The sequence below is a fragment of the Plenodomus lingam genome, assembly GCF_022343315.1.
Source record: "Plenodomus lingam strain CAN1 chromosome Unknown contig_8, whole genome shotgun sequence".
Lineage (NCBI taxonomy): Eukaryota > Fungi > Ascomycota > Dothideomycetes > Pleosporales > Leptosphaeriaceae > Plenodomus > Plenodomus lingam.
The window spans coordinates 70,053-88,028 of NW_027093972.1; the positions used below are offsets into that span (position 1 = coordinate 70,053).

At 53.9% G+C, this 17,976-nt stretch overlaps 7 protein-coding genes across 7 annotated transcripts; 3 read left to right on the plus strand and 4 right to left on the minus strand.

Moving 5' to 3' along the window:
* Positions 1-263: 263 nt before the first annotated feature.
* IAQ61_010077 (uncharacterized protein) lies at positions 264-1,241 on the minus strand (the record flags this gene model as incomplete). The annotated part of the gene is made up of 1 exon (XM_003841403.1): positions 264-1,241. The coding sequence occupies one exon, from the start codon at positions 1,239-1,241 to the stop codon at positions 264-266; it is 978 nt and encodes a 325-aa protein (XP_003841451.1).
* Positions 1,242-1,729: 488 nt separating this feature from the next.
* Positions 1,730-4,603, plus strand: IAQ61_010078 (uncharacterized protein; the record flags this gene model as incomplete). Its single annotated transcript, XM_003841404.2, has 3 exons — positions 1,730-1,969; positions 2,029-3,577; positions 3,632-4,603. Exons 1-3 carry the CDS (start codon positions 1,824-1,826, stop codon positions 4,601-4,603), a joined length of 2,667 nt encoding a protein of 888 aa, XP_003841452.2. The 5' UTR covers positions 1,730-1,823.
* Positions 4,604-5,405: 802 nt separating this feature from the next.
* Positions 5,406-9,669, minus strand: IAQ61_010079 (uncharacterized protein; the record flags this gene model as incomplete). Its single annotated transcript, XM_003841406.2, has 4 exons — positions 5,406-6,333; positions 6,449-8,447; positions 8,506-8,700; positions 8,770-9,669. The coding sequence occupies 4 exons, from the start codon at positions 9,667-9,669 to the stop codon at positions 5,651-5,653; spliced, it is 3,777 nt and encodes a 1,258-aa protein (XP_003841454.2). The 3' UTR covers positions 5,406-5,650.
* A 1,384-nt stretch (positions 9,670-11,053) lies between these two features.
* IAQ61_010080 (uncharacterized protein) lies at positions 11,054-13,786 on the minus strand (the record flags this gene model as incomplete). Its single annotated transcript, XM_003841408.2, has 3 exons — positions 13,060-13,786; positions 11,752-13,005; positions 11,054-11,686 (listed from the first exon to the last, which is right to left on the minus strand). Exons 1-3 carry the CDS (start codon positions 13,441-13,443, stop codon positions 11,054-11,056), a joined length of 2,271 nt encoding a protein of 756 aa, XP_003841456.1. The 5' UTR covers positions 13,444-13,786.
* A 246-nt stretch (positions 13,787-14,032) lies between these two features.
* IAQ61_010081 (uncharacterized protein) lies at positions 14,033-15,583 on the plus strand (the record flags this gene model as incomplete). The annotated part of the gene is made up of 1 exon (XM_003841409.2): positions 14,033-15,583. The coding sequence occupies one exon, from the start codon at positions 14,033-14,035 to the stop codon at positions 15,581-15,583; it is 1,551 nt and encodes a 516-aa protein (XP_003841457.1).
* A 420-nt stretch (positions 15,584-16,003) lies between these two features.
* Positions 16,004-16,749, plus strand: IAQ61_010082 (uncharacterized protein; the record flags this gene model as incomplete). Its single annotated transcript, XM_066098655.1, has 3 exons — positions 16,004-16,076; positions 16,134-16,222; positions 16,282-16,749. The coding sequence occupies 3 exons, from the start codon at positions 16,004-16,006 to the stop codon at positions 16,747-16,749; spliced, it is 630 nt and encodes a 209-aa protein (XP_065951200.1).
* A 233-nt stretch (positions 16,750-16,982) lies between these two features.
* IAQ61_010083 (uncharacterized protein) lies at positions 16,983-17,915 on the minus strand (the record flags this gene model as incomplete). Its single annotated transcript, XM_003841411.1, has 2 exons — positions 16,983-17,529; positions 17,599-17,915. The coding sequence occupies 2 exons, from the start codon at positions 17,913-17,915 to the stop codon at positions 16,983-16,985; spliced, it is 864 nt and encodes a 287-aa protein (XP_003841459.1).
* Between the last annotated feature and the right edge of the window lie 61 nt (positions 17,916-17,976).

The window sequence follows — 17,976 nt, forward strand, 5'->3', positions numbered from 1 at the left end:
GTCACTGAGAAGCATATGGCATGTGAGATGGCCATGATCTGTTTCGCAAGGCATCATGGCCAGGTGTAGTACTAGAGACCAAGACACTCGAAATATGGCATTCGCTTGGCTATAGACTGACAGTACTTTGAAGGGACAACAAGTGTTCTGGTTTTCTTAAAATACCTCCATCAATATATACAATTCAGGCTCAGCTAAAGTGGTGTCTTTCGAGACGCGCTAGCTCGATCGACAGTCGACATATCGATGCCTGCATGGAACGACTATGTTGATTCAGCAAAGTCGACGTGCCCAGATTCATTGTGGTGCAGTGTTGCTGCCTGTTCACCTGCACCCTTCCAGCCACACGTGTTGCACTGAATGGAGAACTTTTGGGTGTCGGTGAAGTAGTGTTGTTTTTTGAGCTCCCCACAAAGTTGCCGCGCGGCCTCGAGTATGACGTTATCGGAAGCGTCGAAGAGCTTCACGTCATTCTCCGTGTCCAGAGGCGAGACGCCCTGTGGGACAAAGGCGATGGTGTCGTAATGTATACCCGAGTAGACGAGGATGACCCGTCTTGTCTGGCCTTCATTGAATCGGTCGACCCGCAAATCCTGGACATTGATACTGGCAATCTCAATGTCGAAATGCTGTGATAGGATGCTAAGCTCGATACCACCACCCCATGAGTTGGGGTTCATTATCCACTTGCAGTACTCGTCGGGTGACTTTTCGAGCGTGGCCTCGTTATATAGCTCTGGGTTGCTCTGTATGCCTTGCGCGACCAGTGAACGCAACTCATCCATGGAGTCAAGCTCACCAGTCAACACTGCCGTACCAAGAGCTCGAAACATGCAGGAATTATCGTCGGGCATAACGCGCATCACAATGGTACCGCCACGAGAAGGGAGCGGTACTTCGGGTGTGTCTTTCAGCGCTGCTACCTGCTTCCGCTTCAGCGAAAGTAGCTCAGAATCTGTCTTGGCTTCCTCTTCCTTCTTCTGTTCGCTTGGGTCGCCTGTCGCCTGACCGATGACTATGATTTGTGCGCCATTCAACTTGAGATCGGTGTCTCTGAGTGGCGTTGATAAACCATATAATGCGGGGTCAAGTGGCTGTGGTGGGAAGTTCCATTTGAGCTCGAATAGGGGAAGCTCTGTGGCATTGCTGATAGAGGACAGCAGGTCGGATACTGCGGCGTTGTCATCGAGGGACAGTGTATGCTGGCCATTGGGTGCACGAAGACGTATACGGATGGGCATGCTGCTGATTCTGGAGGGAGGTTGTTTAGGCGGAGGTCTTGGACGGATGGCGTTGAATAGACAATCGATCTGGATGTGAGTGGTGAGCTCAAGGGCAAGGTGGTGACGATAGATGGTGGGGCGTGCTAAAGTAGGTCCAAAAGTAAGGAAGTGGTGGAGAGCTATCTGAGAGAGGAAACTGTAATCAGTGAGTGGGGAGAATGGGGGAGCATGATATCACGTAGGGTCAAACACGAGTAAACTAAGGATAGTGAATCATTTGGGTCGTTTGTCAGCTATAGAGAAGTAGAGAGAGAGGCGAGAGCGGGCAGAAAGCCGCGGGCATGCGTTGTGAGGTTGCCAGTGAATGTTCCCGAATCACAGGCCGAAGGCGGACTTCCGAGGGGTTGTTGGCTTACATAAGTGGGTGAAAGGGGTCCGAGCGCCCGGACGCAGGGGCCATGGCCAGTCGCGACTTTGTACATGCCGGAGACGCGACAACCTCAGCAACCGGCGTGCAGTAGAAGGGGGAGGAACTTCTCGACAACATCATCGGACAAAAGAAAATAAGAAGAGTAAAGACCAGATCATCGAGCAGCAAACATGACGTCTGCACGCGCTCCGAGTTCCACCCCGGTTCCGACCACAGAGACGGCTGAGTCTGCCGGCGCAACTTCGACGGTGACGGCGCAAGAATGGGAATCCATGGCCGAGTTTGTCAGAAATGTGTACAACTACCGAATCGACGAGTATGTTTCCTCCATGTGTGCGTCTGCAGCGGGCCATCTGTGCTTACCATCAATGGCAGTGACTATGATCCCACGAAGCTCTTCCAGCGCAAGGTCAATAAGCGCGCGGTGCCCGACTACTACGACATCATCAAGGAGCCCATGGCATTGAGCACCATCAAGGCAAAAGTCTCGCAAAAGGAATATAAGAGTTTTTCTGAATTCGTGCGCGATCTCGCACTCATCCCGCACAATGCCCAGGTCTACAACCGGCAAGACTCGCAGGCCTATGTGGATGCGCTCGAGGTAAAGAAGGTCATTGAGCGCGAGCTCAAGAGGCTCGTGGACGAAAAGGTCATCACAGAGGAAGTCGCGACCCTTCCTTATCTTGGTGAGATCCCAGAGCAAGACCCTCTTCTGCCCGAAGAAGAGGAAGAGGACGAGGACGAGGATGACGAAGAGGAGCTTGAAGTGGACGAGGAAGAAGACGACGAAGAGGAAGACGAGGGCGGCAAGCGGAAGAGGAGGCGCGGCCCTCGCTCTACAGCAGCCATTACGAAGCGCGAAGGCGGTTCGAGGGCGACCAAAGAAGACCCAAAGAAAGACGACGATCCGGAATCGAGGAAAAAGCGTGGACGGCCGCCGCGGGTCGATACGCCCATGGAAGCACGAATCAAAACCATCATGAAGGGCATCCGGAAGCCGCGCAATTCGCTCAACAAGCTCATGGTCAGTGCATTCGAGCGCGTACCTGACAAGGCTGTCATGCCCGAATACCACGCTGAGATTAAGAATCCAATGGCCATGGATATCCTCAAGCGGAAACTTAAGCGCAAGAAGTACAATTCGGTAGACCACTTCATGGTGGACGTGGAGCTCATGTTTGAGAATGCCAAGCAGTACAACGAGGAAGACAGCCAGATCTACAAGGACGCGGTGCATCTGCAAAAAGAGGCTCGTAAGATTGCTAAGGCCGAGAAGGAGAAGCCAGACACGGACTACGTCATGGAAGAGGGACGCATACCTATGCCTAATGGCATCCTTCACAACGGCGAGCTATGGAAAGTTGGCGACTGGGTGCACATTCAAAATGCAAACGACCTCACCAAGCCCATTGTCGCTCAAATCTACCGGACATGGCAGGATGCAGAAGGGGGCAAATGGGTCAATGCATGCTGGTACTATCGTCCTGAGCAGACTGTGCATCGTTGGGATCGTCACTTCCTCGAGAATGAAGTGGTCAAGACGGGGCAGTATCGTGATCACCGCATCGATGAAGTGGTCGATCGCTGTTTCGTCATGTTTGTGACGAGATACAACAAGGGACGCCCTCGGGACTTTCCGCCAGACAAGGAGATTTACGTTTGCGAAGCTCGGTACAATGAGGAAAATCACAAGCTCAACAAGATCAAAACATGGGCCAGTTGTTTACCTGATGAGGTACGCGACAAGGACTATGTCATGGATCTGTTCGACTCGCAGCGAAAACTTAAAAAAGTACCCAGTCCAATTGCATACTTGCTAAAGGACGAACAAACCGAAGACGACGACCTTCCGAAGCCTGAATGGGGCGCTGAAAATGCTCCTCCAAAGATTGGCGCCGTTCATCGTCGCCCTCGTGACCCCAAGGTAAAGATGCAGCTCCCCTTCACCGCATGATGTCAAGGCTTACACTAATTGTAGGATTCACCACCACCTGAGCCAACTCCACCACCTCCGCCAACACCTCCGCCCGCGCCGGTGATGCCCACACCAAGCGTACCCGCTGCCTCGTCGCATGTGTACGACCCATCAAGAAGTTACTCCATTGCGCAAGCCCCCACTCTCACCCCAATGCCTGCTGCAACGCCTCAACACAATCACATTGCGCCTGCATACACGCCAACTCATGCACAGCACTATCACTCTCACTCGCAGTCGCCAGCACCGCACATCCACCAGCAGGTTGCCCAAGCACCAGCCTACCAACCCATCACGCCCCACGTCCCCTTCACCCCCCAGCCCACTGCGCCCATGCAGTCATTCCAAACCCCTCGTCCAACACCCGCCGGCTACCAACAACCCTACCCCCAGCATCCAGCCTCGGGCTACAAGGCTCCGCAGCCCATTGAAGTCTATGTCCTCAACGACCACGCCAACGCCGGCATACCAGAAGACATACGCCAGCAATTCCAGCGCGACGACAAGGGCCGCGTCCTCTTCTTCACCGCCCCCCCACTCAACATCCATCAGCCCCTCACCAAAGACGGCCATGCCCTCGGCCACTCAGCCCGCTACCTCGCCGCCAAAGCAAGGAAAGAAGCCCTCCGGGCCGCCAAACGCAAAGCCGACGACGCCACCCTCGACCCGCGCCAGACCACGGCGAAACAGGCAAAAGCCACAGAGACACAACTCCAATCCGCCATCCACCAACTTGGCCTCAAGGCCCTCGGCGCACTCGAGGACCAGCTCGCCGCTGCGACAAAGGCTGAGCTTCAAGATGCGTTTGGGGCGCGCGCGGACTCGGCGCTGCGGGTTTTGGTGGATGAGTTGGCCGAGGCGCAGGTCCGGGCTGGGCGGGCGCAGGTCGAGCGGGCAAAGTATGTGGAGGGGAGGGAGAGGGCGAAGAGGGTTGCTGTGAGGGGGATGACGGGGCGGTTGGAGGATAAGTATTAGGTGTTGGGGTTTTTTTTCTCTCGGTTGAGTGGAGGTGGAGGTTCTGGGGTTTTTTTCGGTAGAATGGGTGGTGGAGAGTGTGGTTCCTTTTAATGTTCTCCCAACCTACTTATCCAAGTCTGTCTTTTTCTTCACTTTTCATTCCAAGGACGGGGATTATATGGAAGTGCGTAGAGATGGACATGGACATGCACTGCACATGGTCATTCAAAAACTTCCTCATCTTCCCACCTTTAACCTACTCCTCTTTTCTCCTCCCCTGCTTTTCTCCCCCGTCTCTCTTTCTCTCTCTCTCTCTTGTCGAAAAGCTAGTTTGCAGGTGGAGTGAGTACGACTAGTGAGGTGTGTTTTCTTTTTCTTTTTTTTTGCTTGGGGCTGGGGGTGTGAGTCTGGGTGTGGGTGTGGGTGTGGGTGTGAGTAGTGGGCATGGATATTGGAATGTGAACCGAAACTGGAGTTTGGGTTGAACCAAGACAGGCACAGTGCATCTTGAGTAGTACTCCTCTGATTTGGCGTGTACTTTATATGTAGTTCAAGGCCATGTACCTAGGTTCTTGACTCTTGATTCTTGCTTCTCATCTCATCTCCTAGCCATGTTTATCCACATCATTACAGTTACTTGGTATCCCCACTACCATTTTACTGGCAACACTCTGTACAACAGACGCGTCCAAAGTCTCTCAAGTCTCCAAAGCTGAAAAGTCCAACAGTCAAAAGTTCAACAGGTCATGGTCTCCAAAGTCTACAATTCAAAAGCTCAAAAGCTCAAAAGCTCAGAGATTGCAAGACTTCTTCAATATACCATGGTATACCATGACAATGGTATGAATATAAAGGTATGAATATAATACAATACATCAACATGATGCTACGCTATGCTATTACTTTGCTATTGCTGGCCTGCAACACAAGTTCCTTCTCTTTCTTCTCTTTTCCCCTTGATTACAATGACGGTTATTGCAAGCCATCTTGGCTTCAATCAAGCCATCTCCACTCAAGTCAAGCCCATTGCCCAATGTCCCCCTTTCTGATTGCCTACTCCCCACCCTAGTCCCCTCCAAACATGTCCGCCACACCACCCAGCTCCGCACTCCCACCCCTCACTATCCTCTGGCTTGTATCCTCCTCCATACGCATATAGCCCTCCATCAACTTCGTCCGGCCCTTAGCCACACCCGCACCCGCACCCGCACCCGCACCCGCACCACCAGCCGCCCCAGCCCCACTGCGCCGAATCTTGCCCTGCTCATGGATCCCCACGCCGCGAACGCCCTGTAACAGATCCAGCACCACACTCCTCTGCGTGCGTTCGTCCCTCGGCCCGTTCCGCAAGCGCGCGAGCCTGCGCTCGACCCGCGCTCCATCCTCGAGGCCCGGCAGACCGAGGACAATCTGCCGCGTGACCTCCTCGTCCAGGTGAATGATGCCGGCGATGAGGCTGGCGAGATCCTTTTGGCAGTCGACAAAGTAGGGTTCGTGTAGCGAGGAGATTGCGGATTTGAAGATGTCGGTGCAAAAGTAGGTGCGTATGGGCGAAGCGGATTTGAAGTGTGGGAGCAGAGAGCGCAGGACGCGGATGGTGGTGATGACGGAGCGGGTGTCGTGGACGCGGATGGTTGAGGTGCAGAAGAGGAGGATGGGCTCGAGGACAGAGGGTGTGGTGAGGATGAAGGTGTGCATTGGCGGCGCGTTGCAGTCTCGTCGGGGCTCGTCTTCGGGGCGCGTGTACTCTGTTTTTTTCGATCCGTTAGCGAGATGTCATTCTCCATGTCCAATTGTGACCTCGAACTATGCAACGAGTGAAGGATGATAGAAGGAAAGAGAAAGGAGACATGACAGACGAACCTTGTCTACCATCCAACAGGACAGCCACCAGCGAAACACTCGAGTACGTCAACTGCCTCAGAATACTCTCCGTCTTCATCTCATCCGTCAAGTTATCATTCTCCCCACTCTCGGCAACTTGGCGGGCAACCTCATTCCACTCGGAGCTAATCTTATGATCCAGCTCGCGGAACAAGCCTTGAATCATCGGCGGCAGAAAATGCGCGCGCAAATCCGGCGGACAGCCTTCAATGAGATGTGTCGAGACAGTCAGCAGGACAGAAAGATGGTGGGCCGTCAGCGCCCCAGCGTGGCCGAATAGCGCTTGGCTGAGGGGCCCGGGTAGGTCCTGTATGCCGTAAAAGACGTCTCGGAAGCGGGTGAGTGAATACAGAATGTAGTACGAGGATTCTCTAATCTGGCGCACGGTTCCACGTACCGTCGACGCAAAGCCCTCGAATGTAGACTTTGAGCCGCTGACGCGGGCAAAGAAGTCGTCGCGGCTTTCGGTGGAGATGCCCGCTTGCCAGAAACGGTCGGTGAGTACGCGCTTGATGACTTGCTGGAGTTCCGGGGGCAAGTGAGACCAGTTGTGATCAATGTCATTGAACGCTTGGGCATGACTGACGAGCTGGAGCAGGTTCGGCAGGAGGACTGGAATAGCCTCTGCCCACAGAGCGGCAGCTGTCTCGTATGCCGGCGAGCCATCACGTAGCTTCTCCGTCGACGCCGCAAGCAAGGTCTTGGTCAATCGCAAGGGGAGATGCTGTGATCGCTCCAAAATGTTAGCCTGCAATGCCTGGCCATCACCCGGCAGTGTCTGCTCAGACCAATCCTGCACAGCTCGGAAGTTGTTGGCTGCCAAAAAGTCCGGCAGCTGTCCCATACCCAGGACCCCACAAAAGGACTGCAACGAAGAGATGGCCTGCGTGAATTCATCGTTCCGCCAGGCCTCCTTGACCTGGTTGAGCATCTGTCGCATGCGCTCTTCCTGCGTCGAGCGGTCTAATGTTGTGCATCTATGTATGATTATGAAAAGGAAAGCAGAGTATGCCATGCGTTGGCGTTCATCGGTCGTGGGATCACTGATCATTTCATTAATCTTGGCCTCGAGCTGGTCGTATACGCTCATAAAGTCGTCGGCAAACTTCATCGCGAGTTTCTGCATTTCCAAACTGCACATGCGCTCCAGGTCCTTGACTGCATCAGAGTACAAAGCAAAGGAAGTGTCGTCTGCTAGCCGTATGGTGAGCATATATTCCAAGAAACTCAAGGCAAACGCTGGACGGTCGCCAAGAGCTTTTGTAGACAGCGTGGACATGAGTGAGATGATCTTGCGTGCAATCTCTGGGTCCTCGAACCGAGCCTGCAGAATCTGGCGTCCCCACTGCTCTAGTGAGTTCTCCAAGGAGATTCGTTCGCGCTCATTCTCTGGTGTTGACTCTTCAGCTTGGGCTTGCAGCCATTTCATGTAGCCCTTGAGCGCTGCCTCGATGACCGTGACTTGTGCATCCACCTGAAGCACTGGGTATGCATTCTTGGAGAATGTACGGGGCTGGAAAGCAGGGTGTTCGCGGTATAAATTCTGAAGCATACTCGTGGCCTGCGCGAGAATGTGCTCCAGGGCTTCCACGGGGGTCCTTCGCACCAATGTCTCCACAACGTCGGCGCAGAACCTACGGTAGTTTCCCAAAAAGGCGTGGCGTTCTGGAACAGTGTCAATGTCCTCGTTCAAAAACTGTAAAGTAACATCTTCAGACTCTTCCGGAAGGTTTTCGTAGCGGACTAGCCGTGCACAACATGTCTCTAAAAGGCCACCGACCATGGAATTAACGACCTCGGAGTCGCGCACGATGCGTGACCGCAAGAGTTTTGTCCAACAGTGCAGGACAGGTATGGATACAACAAGACTTGGGTTGCGCATAATGTCATAGAGGAAGCCAAAGATGCCAGGGAGATCGCTACCGTCGGGTATGGCTTGCGGTTTCTGCTCAATGAAGAGTCCCAGGCTGTTTGCCAACTGTGTATGTCAGCCACCAACTACCGTAAGCTATGCCAGATGGAGAGAGTCATTGTACCTCGGAAAGCTTCTTGCAAAGCGTGTACTTTTGGTCATCAATCGCATTGACATCCATGTCCGCCAGTGTCCAATTATATACTTCTCGCAAGAGCGAGACGCTTCCGGGTGTGAACATGGGGCAGACGAGCTCGACGAATTCGTTGTTGCTGAGGTGGTGTCGGCTATAGATGGCTTGTAGCACTTCAATGGCAGACTGTCGCTTGTTAGTGGCCATCCCGTGATGGAGGGTCATTTCATCATCGTCTTCTTCAGGGAATCATACCAATTGTATCTCTACAATAGGTACAGCCAGCGCCTTGCAGACGGCCTCGATGACCTGCGTTGCAACAATGGCCTTGGGTATTATCCAGGGCATAGCAGCTCTAAGCGAGTTCATCGTCTTGATTGCACATGTGCGAATGGCCTCTTGGTTCTGGTAGTCCTGGCCCAGACACCAGGCCAGATTATCACACAGCCTGCGTAGCCAGCCCTCTTCTCCACAACGTACTTGCAGACTTTTGTCTCGAGTTGGCAGCTGCTCGTGCAGGACGACGAGTGGAGTAAAGATCTCGACGCAGGCTCGGCCCAGATCGCTCCCTCTGAGACCGGCCGTGGCATCCTCACGATTGAAGACTTCTTCTGACAGCGTCTCGAGAACGTACAGGACGACGGCCTGGTGGTGCAGAGACACTGACCACAGCGCAACGAGCTGCTCGTCCATGTTCAGCCAGTCGTCGCCCCACGTCCGCTTCGCAATCTCCGTCCACAGCTGTGCGACCTTGTTCCTCAGATAGACGGGGTCGGCCTCGGATAGGGTCTGGGCCAGCTCCATGACGTAGCCCCTCAACAGCGTGCCCTGCTCGACGGTGAAGTCCTCCCAGTTGTACTTGATCGAGTACTCGAGCATGGTGAGGCCATAGTAGCGCAGCTGGGTGGGCTGTGAGCGATCGCGGGCCAGCGTGTGGCCATGCGAGGGCGCTTCGGGGTGTCTTTTTGCCAGCTCTAGGTATTCGGTCGCTTGCCGGCGCGTGTCGTTGGTGGATGAGTTTGCATAGATGGCCTGCAGGGCTTCGAGCACCTGCGACAGGTCCGAGGCACTGTTGCCATTCAGCTGTTGGCCATGCGCCTCGCCGCCGCCATTTGTGAATGCTGTTTGCGGGGTGAGGTCTGGCGCAGCATTCATGGTCGGAGGCGCGCGAATTCTCGCTGGGCGGCGGGGGAGGGGGAGGAGAAAAGCTGATGGCACGCGCGGCAGAGAACAAGGACTTCAGGCAAAAGCTACTATAGTACAGGCCTAGGGATTTGGCCAAGTCGGGGCGAATGGAAACGTCACTGGGGTTTGTTGGGCACTTTGGGTTGTTGTTGTCTCTAGCAGGTACGGTAACAGAGGATGACAAGCCTCGGAAGTTTGAATTACCGCAAGCGGGCAGGGTTTGGAGGGGCGTTTGAAGGAACCAGGTATTGGGCAAAAGTCTGCCAAAGGTTGTGAGGGTGAGGGGGGAGGAAGCCTGTAGCCAAGGTGGTGGGTGTGTGCAGATGGGTTCGCAAAAGCTTTGGCGCCCAAAATGTGTAAAGTTTACGGTACGGTACGGTACCGGTACGGGTGGTACGCCTAGAGCAGACTCAGCAGAGGGCGCTGGCGGTGAGGCGTTTGTGGGCTGAGTGGCATTCGTCTTTGCCGTTTCATTACCTACGGTGCACACATGCCGGCGGTACATGTCAGAGAGAAAGAGAGACGGCATCAAAGCACACAGGTTTGGTTTGTCGTTGGTGTTGGTGAATGGGCATGAGCTGTTGATTGCTGTTTTTTTTTTCCCTACTTGTGACTTGAATACCTAAGATACCGGTAGTAGGTAGGATGGCTGCATACGTATAGGATACGTGGATGGAGATTTACCAAACAGATTATGAAGGTGGACTAGAGTTAGAGATTGGCCTATTCACTGCCTACAACATGGTATTCCCTGGGTGTTGTATCGAGTGTGCCCAGGGGCGCAAGAACGCGCTTTGCCAGGCTTCCTTCCGCTTCCGAGCTTTGCTCCTTCCATGCCGCGTTCCAGGCCAGGCGCGTGTCCCAGCAACGCGGTGTCAGCTGCCTTGCGCCCGGCTACTCCTAGGCTTGTCACCTCTTGGAGTCCAACATCATCACTCTTGTACGGTACTCCTGGTAAGAGTAGATGGGTCTCGTTCCCAGTGCTTCCAGTGGCAATACATGTACCCAGTACATAATCAGCTACACAGCAAGTCACTGTATACTATCCATATCGCTCTACTGGACCAATCTTGAAAGAAACCAAAGAAGAAAAAAACACCCAAAAAATCCCTCGACAATCTCCCACTTCCCACTGGCCACACCGGCCACATTGGCCAACACCGCCAAATCACATGTGCGCCAAAAATGCTGACCTGCGTGATCGTCACCTGACCCGACAATCGCACGACATGACATCACCGTGCATTCACATCCCACAATCGCCTCCAACAACACCTTCATCCTCTGCCATCCTTTACACACACACACACACACACACACACACACACAGCACATCCATCAAACATGCCCTAAACTACATGACCGCGCATGCCTGTCGCTGGCATTGCTGCAGATATCCCTCATCCTCCTCCATCCCTACCGCCGTCCCTGGCTTGCGAATCACCCCCTTGACCAGGAGGCTCTGGTCGCCCTCTGCGTGCCACCACGTCAGCAACTGGACAAGAGCGCCGTCCCGTTCTTCCGATTTGATGGTCCACTTTCCGCCGCTGACTTCAACACTCGTCTGGCCGGAGGGGAAGTGGAATTCTGGCAAAAAGCAAATCGTCGGCGCATCTTCCGACGTCGAACTGGGAGCTGAGAGTGCCAGTGTGAAGGTAGACGACTTCAGGTCAAAGCCATACGACACCACGTCACCATGCACCGCAACAGGCGTAGGACGGATGAAGGCTTCTGCAGCACGCAGACCTCGCACATCCTCGTCTGTCTTGCTCGACGTCATTCGCTCTTGGGTGACTGTCCGTTGTAGAGTAGACGGCGTGACACTGACCGTGTCTGACGACTGCGTCTTCGAAAAGGAGGGCGAGTCCATGTCGAGCGATGCCCGTGCGTCCGAAGACGAGAAAGGGCCTGCGGGTACCGCCTTGTCGTCCAGCGAGTAGATGGACAGATCCTCACCATTCCATAGGTCACCCCAGAAATGGTTGTTCTCCTCGACGTTAGCTAGAGTACTCACACTGCATCCCCATCAAAGAATAGTAAGAATACACATACGTTGGTAACATAGGTCCACAGCGCAAACCCATTCGCCTTGCTGTCTTCGAGCGCAAAATGGTTGGCGTCCAGCGCCGCAATCTGGCTACTGTAGTTGCCCGTCTTGTAGGCATACTTGCCATCCATGTCATAAGGAATGCCAATCTCCGTGAAGACGCAGGGATGGATACCCGTAAACTCTGTGCCCTCTTCTCGAATCGACTTGAGTTGGTGGGAAAAGCAGTTTCGGATCGCATTCTCGCCAATCTTGATCGCAAAGGCGGGGGTGAGGTACTTTCCTCGCAGCACACCAAACACGTCAATGTTCCATACCCGATTCCACTTCTTCGTTATCAACGTGATGCCGTCGTAGAAATGTGGCGAGAAGATCAGATTCGGATCATCGTCCTCGGTGCCCTTGATCGTCGGGGGTATCTCGAGCACTGGCGGCTGGAAGAACATGAGCGAGTCTGGGAAGATCGACTTGATCATCTTGCTGTACGATCGGTAGTGCGGCAGCCAGTAGTGGTTGGTAAAGTATTCGTAGTCAATCTTGGCCCCGCCTTTCTTCGGATCCTTTCCAAAGTAGTCCTTCTTGAGGACTGTGTCGGTTGCCGGATCCCACACTCCATGCTGTGCCCACAAGCACTCTCCAAGCCGCCACCCTGGATCGCGCTTCCATCCATACTTGCTGTCATCGTAATCTGCTGATAGCCACGCACTCTTCCCTTGGGGATCAATCAATACCGTCCCGCTCTTGTACGGCCCAAGACCGCCAAACTCCCATGTCGCAATCTCGCAAGCTCTTCCCGATCCGGTCAAGATGGCCTGCCACGCCGTTGGAGAGGTGCCCTTTTGCAACTTCTGCTCTGTCGGGATTACTGTAATATCCTGATAGCTAATCAGGCCCCTGTTGGGTTCATTCAGGCTTTCCCAACCGACAATGGGGTCGTGCCATAGGCCACCTGCATCTCTTATCCGCTTTGCAAAGTGTTCGATCGCTCCAAGATAGTGGTCCAAAAGGTAGTCTTGAATGTTCTTACCATCGATGATGGCTTTGGGCGCAAAGTCTCGTCCTCCAAAGAACAATGTCCACAAGACCTGGCATGCCAGTCGGGTGTAGTTGGTTGTCCAAATCATCTTGGGGAAGGTGGCGGGATCGGGGTAGGTGTTGTGCACGAGAGCAGCTTCGGTGACGGCGAACATCTCTGGATCCAGTCCACAGGCATAGATGGTCCACAAGGGTGCTCCTGAGCCTCCCGAGAACCGTGACCACTGCCTAGCTGTTAGACGAGACGAAAAGAACTATAGTGGCACATGACGACATACTACATCCTGGTGCGGATCCATGAAGATGTAGAAGTTGTATTCCTTTGCCTTGCGTAGTATAGCAATGGTATGGTCTATCCACTCTTCGTCGTACTTTCCTGGCCCCGCATGCTCTATTGCCTCCCATGTGAAGATGTACCGTAGGGTGTTGTATCCCCAGCCTCGGAGCCGCGCAAAATGGGAGTCTGCATCTTTCAAGGGGAACGGTCGGTTCACAAAGGAGACATTGTCGCCATCGAAGAACTTGTCGGATACGTGTGAGGGCAGGTCTGGTGTGGCAGGCTGTTTGGCGTCTGCAGCCATGTTGATGCCATGGAGGATGACCTCACGGTTCTGGGGGTCGCGGAACGTGCGCCCGTCGATGCGCAACTTCATGGTCGACATGGTGGTGGCGAGTAAAGCAAGGTAGGTATGGATGGAGAGTAGAGTACGGAAAGGACGGGGTGAAAGCAAAGTGAATGTATTGAAAAAGAAGAAAAGGAAAAGGAAAAGGAGAGAGAAAAACTGAATCACTAGACAGGCCGCAGAGGGAGTAGGTAGAGCAGACACTCTAGACACTGGCTAGCGTGTCGAGTGTATTATGTCTACCTATAGGTTAGAGAGTAGGATGCAGGAGTAGTATGTGCGTGCGGGAAGTGATGGATGGGCAACAACAGGAAGGGAACGAACGAACGCCGCTTGCGTGGGACGGCGTCATAGGCCCGCAACTTTCCCCCACGGATAGCGGTAAGGCTGTGGCAGTGGACCCTGAAAGCGCGCGAAGCCTCCCCGTTAACCCCGTCGCAAAAAGGCCACCTTGTCACGACTCACGACACGTTTCCTTCACACTCACCTGCCCACACGGCATGACTTATAAACAACACCAGACACCCCATACACCCGCCCCCGCCCCCATCCTTCCCAACCCATAGTAAGTAGTCTTTGTCTCCCCCATCACCCGCCGATTCCGCGACGACTACAATCTCTCCACATCATGATACTGCGACTGTCGTCCCTCGCCTTGGGCTTGCTCTCGGCGAGTCCTCTGGCATGCGCACTGTCCGCCGCAGACATCCCCGCAGACCTGCCCGTGTCGCAGCTGATCAAGGATGCCGGCGTGAAGCTGGCGACGGGCGAAACCCACGATGCTCTTACCTACTTCGACGTGGCCATTTCGCGCGACCCGCAAAACTACATGACGTACTTTCGACGCGGCGCCGCATACCTCTCCCTTGGGCGCACTACCCAGGCACAACACGACTTTGACAAGGTGCTGGAACTGAAGCCTGGGTTCGAAGGCGCACTTGTGCAGCGAGCCAAGATTAAGGCTAGAAAGGCCGACTGGGCTGCGGCGCGCAAAGACTACGAGGCTGCAGGCAAGACGGCTGAGATTGCGGAGCTTGATGAGGCCCAGGGCGCTGCCATACTTGCGCAAGAGGCGGCTGACAAAGGCGATTGGGAGGCCTGCGTCAGCCACGCGGGCACTGCCATTGTCGTCGCAGGTGGCGCACATGACATCAGGAAACTCAGGGCAAGGTGTCGCTTCGAAAAGGGCGAGGTCATCGAGGGCATCAGCGACCTGCAGCACCTCCTGCAAATCAACACGGGCGACATCGAGCCTCACCTTCAGAGCTCCGCCATGGCCTTTTACTCTCTGGGTGAAACCGAGAAAGGGCTCAAACACATCGCACAATGTCTCCAATCAGATCCTGACTCAAAAGTCTGTATGAAGCTCCGACGACGCGAAAAGAGCCTGGAAAAGAGCCTGAAGAAAGTCCGCAGCTTCTTCTCAAAGCGCCAATTCGCCACTGCGTCCAAGCTCCTCATTGACCGTGGCGAAGAAGAGCCAGGCCTGTTGAAGGAGGTCAAGCAAGATTTCCAGGACTACGTTGCGGCAGGCTATATCTATCCCTCTGCACCGCAAGGCCTGTACCAAGAGCTCGTCGAAATGACTTGTGAAGCCTACATCGAAATGAACAACTTCAAAAAGGGCGCACCTTACTGCACCGAAACACTTCAACTCAACCCCGACTCCCTTCACGGCGCCCTCTACAAAGCACAAAAGGAAATTGAAGCCGATGACTTTGAAGCCGCGATCCGCACCCTCGACCACGCCAAGGAACACCATCAATCACAAAAACTGAATGAACTCTACAACAAAGCACACACGCTGCTCAAACGATCAAAAACAAAAGACTACTACAAAGTCCTAGGCGTATCCCGGGATGCAAGCGAGAGGGAGATCAAGAAGGCCTATCGCAAGCTGTCCAAGCTCTTCCACCCAGACAAGGCAAGCGCGAATAACATTACACCCGAGGAAGCGCAGAAGAAGATGGCGGCTGTCAACGAGGCGTATGAAGTCCTCTCTGACCCAGAGCTCAAGGAGAGGTTTGATCGCGGCGATGATCCAAACAACAACGAGCAGCAAGGACATCCATTCCAGGGCTCACCCTTTGGCGGTGGACAACAATTCATGTTCAGACAAGGCGGAGGGTTCCCTGGCGGAGGCCAGTTCAAGTTTCAGGGCGGTGGGTTTCCTTTCTAGGCTTGTCTTTGGTGCAGTCCCATTTGTAGAGACCTGGTGTTTGATGGCGTAGTTCTTGGATATTGTTCATCGAGCACAATTAGGGAGGACAAGGGTTTTACGGCGCTTTTACTGATTCAATGTATATGATATGATGTCATCTTTTTCTGTTGTTCGAATACCGTTGTAGCAGCCACATGAAAACTATGGCGTGAAAACCGTAATCATTACATTTCAATCTTCTTCTCGTCTCTGTAATGTAGACAGCCGTGCCCTTGAGATCATGACAATATAGGTGGTGTGCCCAGGTGGTACCTGAAGCTTCACGAGTCATTGCCTTTACGTGCACGTGCTGATAAGACCCGATAACATTCACGGGCCAACCCTGCTCCCCAACTTTTTTCCCAGCCTGGCATCCAAACACGTGCAAACCCACACACCATGGCACGATACCAACCACCAGCAATTGCAGCTCCCAAGCGCAAATCCAAGAAGAGAAAAGCACGCACAGAAGGTACATCTTGGCTGCCCAGAATGCGATTCTTCAACTTTTGCTGATTAGTGCGCCAAGTTTCCTCTTCGAGTGAAAGCGATAGCGATAGCGATGTCGAGGTGCCGAGGGAAAAGAACGAGAGTGTAAAGGCTGGTGCTGTGGTTAAGGTATGTTTGAAGGGGGTACGTTTGCACATTGTTTTTGGGGAGACTGACGAGAGGGAAAGGATGTGTCGACTTCGTCTGCGCCTGTGCATGTGGCAGCTCCAGTAGTGGAAGAGGGAACCATGTCTAAATCTGCAAAGAAAGAGAAGAAAAAGAAGAAAGACAAGAAATCTCGGTCATCGATAGCAGCAGCACAGGAACAAGAGTCTACTACCGATGTCACCATGCAAGACGCCACTTCCTCAGCGTCAATGTCACCCGCACCAGCACCAGCGCCAGCATCTACGAGCAGCACAACCACAAAGTCAAACCCATCCAAGCCTGCCAAACCAGCCCCCGAACCTCGAGAAGATTTCGAAGCACTCTATCTTCGCAAGGTAGCTGCCGAACTAGCAGATGACCTTGACAAAGTACGCGAGGCGCAGGATTTCAAGGCGAGTAGTGTGCCGATGCTTATTCATGCATTGAAGCAAGGTAGTGCTTTGTTTAGTGCCGAGGAAAAGAGGAGGGTTATTGGTGCTGTGGTTTGAAAGAGGGTGAAGGAGGGATGGGAAAGGGTGGATGGGTGGAGTTGCTGGAGTAATTTGTTGAAATTGGATACATGAGCATGTACAAGGTGTGGGAAGTACACGGTATGTATGTAGTTCCCGTTACGCATCTACATCGTGATCCCCAGTCCGACTCCCGCACCCGACCGCTCAAACGCCCTTCGTACCGTCGTGATCAAATCCGAATCCCAATTCCGAGTCTCGCCAACATAGTCCTAATACGCCTCCAGCTCCAATCCAGACCGCCACTCCAACTCGATATTCCACGCCAACAGATACGGATGCTTGATGACAACCATGTCATGCGCCAACCGCATCACCTTCTCCCTCTTCTCTCTTTTCTGTCCCGCCGGCAGCACAAGCAACGTCTCATACGCGCGCCGCAACAATCGCTCCTCATAGTCCCTCCTCAACTCGTCATCATTCGTCCAATTAATCAGCTCCTCGTATAAACCCTCGAGCGGACTCGCCGCAAAAACCTCGTGCTTGACCGCCGCCGTTGTCGTCTCGAGCGTTGCGCCCAAGCGCTGTCGCCGCTCATCAATGAGGCGCTGGATTGTGGCTTCTTCGGCGACCTCGTGGATCTCCGCAATGCGTGCGTAGGTTGCGCCCGGTGCGGGGAGCCGGCCCTCGAGGTAGGCGTAGATGGGGGAGGAGGGGAGTTGGGTGGCTAGTGCGCGTGCGTATTGGGGTTTTGTGCCATGGCGCCGGGCGTGGTCGACGAGTTTATCGATTGCGGTTTGAGAGCGGTGAGCGTCGTCGCTGGATGGTTGATTTTATTAGCTTCGTTCTTGTATTGTGGTATATGCGGGCGACGAGGGGAAAATGTACAGGTTCATGTAGAGCTCTGCGAGCTTGAGTCCGACATGGATGTTCTCGTCTACTTTTGACGGCCCCAGACCCTCATACAGGCCCCTCAGTCCCAGCCATGCTTGCGTATCGTCTGGCTTGATGGCCGTCGCGTCCATGTATGCCCGCGCAGCTTCTTCGTGTTTCCCCAATCCATCATTTGCACGACCCAGGAACAGTTTGGCAAAGTAATTGTTGGCGTCTTTCTCTAGCACTGCGTTTGCCTGCTCAATCGCCTCATCCCACTTCTTGCTGTCGATGGCGGCTTTCGCGGCCTTGAGTGCGGCTTTGGTGGACATGGTGGCTGTGAAGTATATGTAAGAATGATAGTGTGCCGGTTTGAACGGGCGCTGTCGGGGG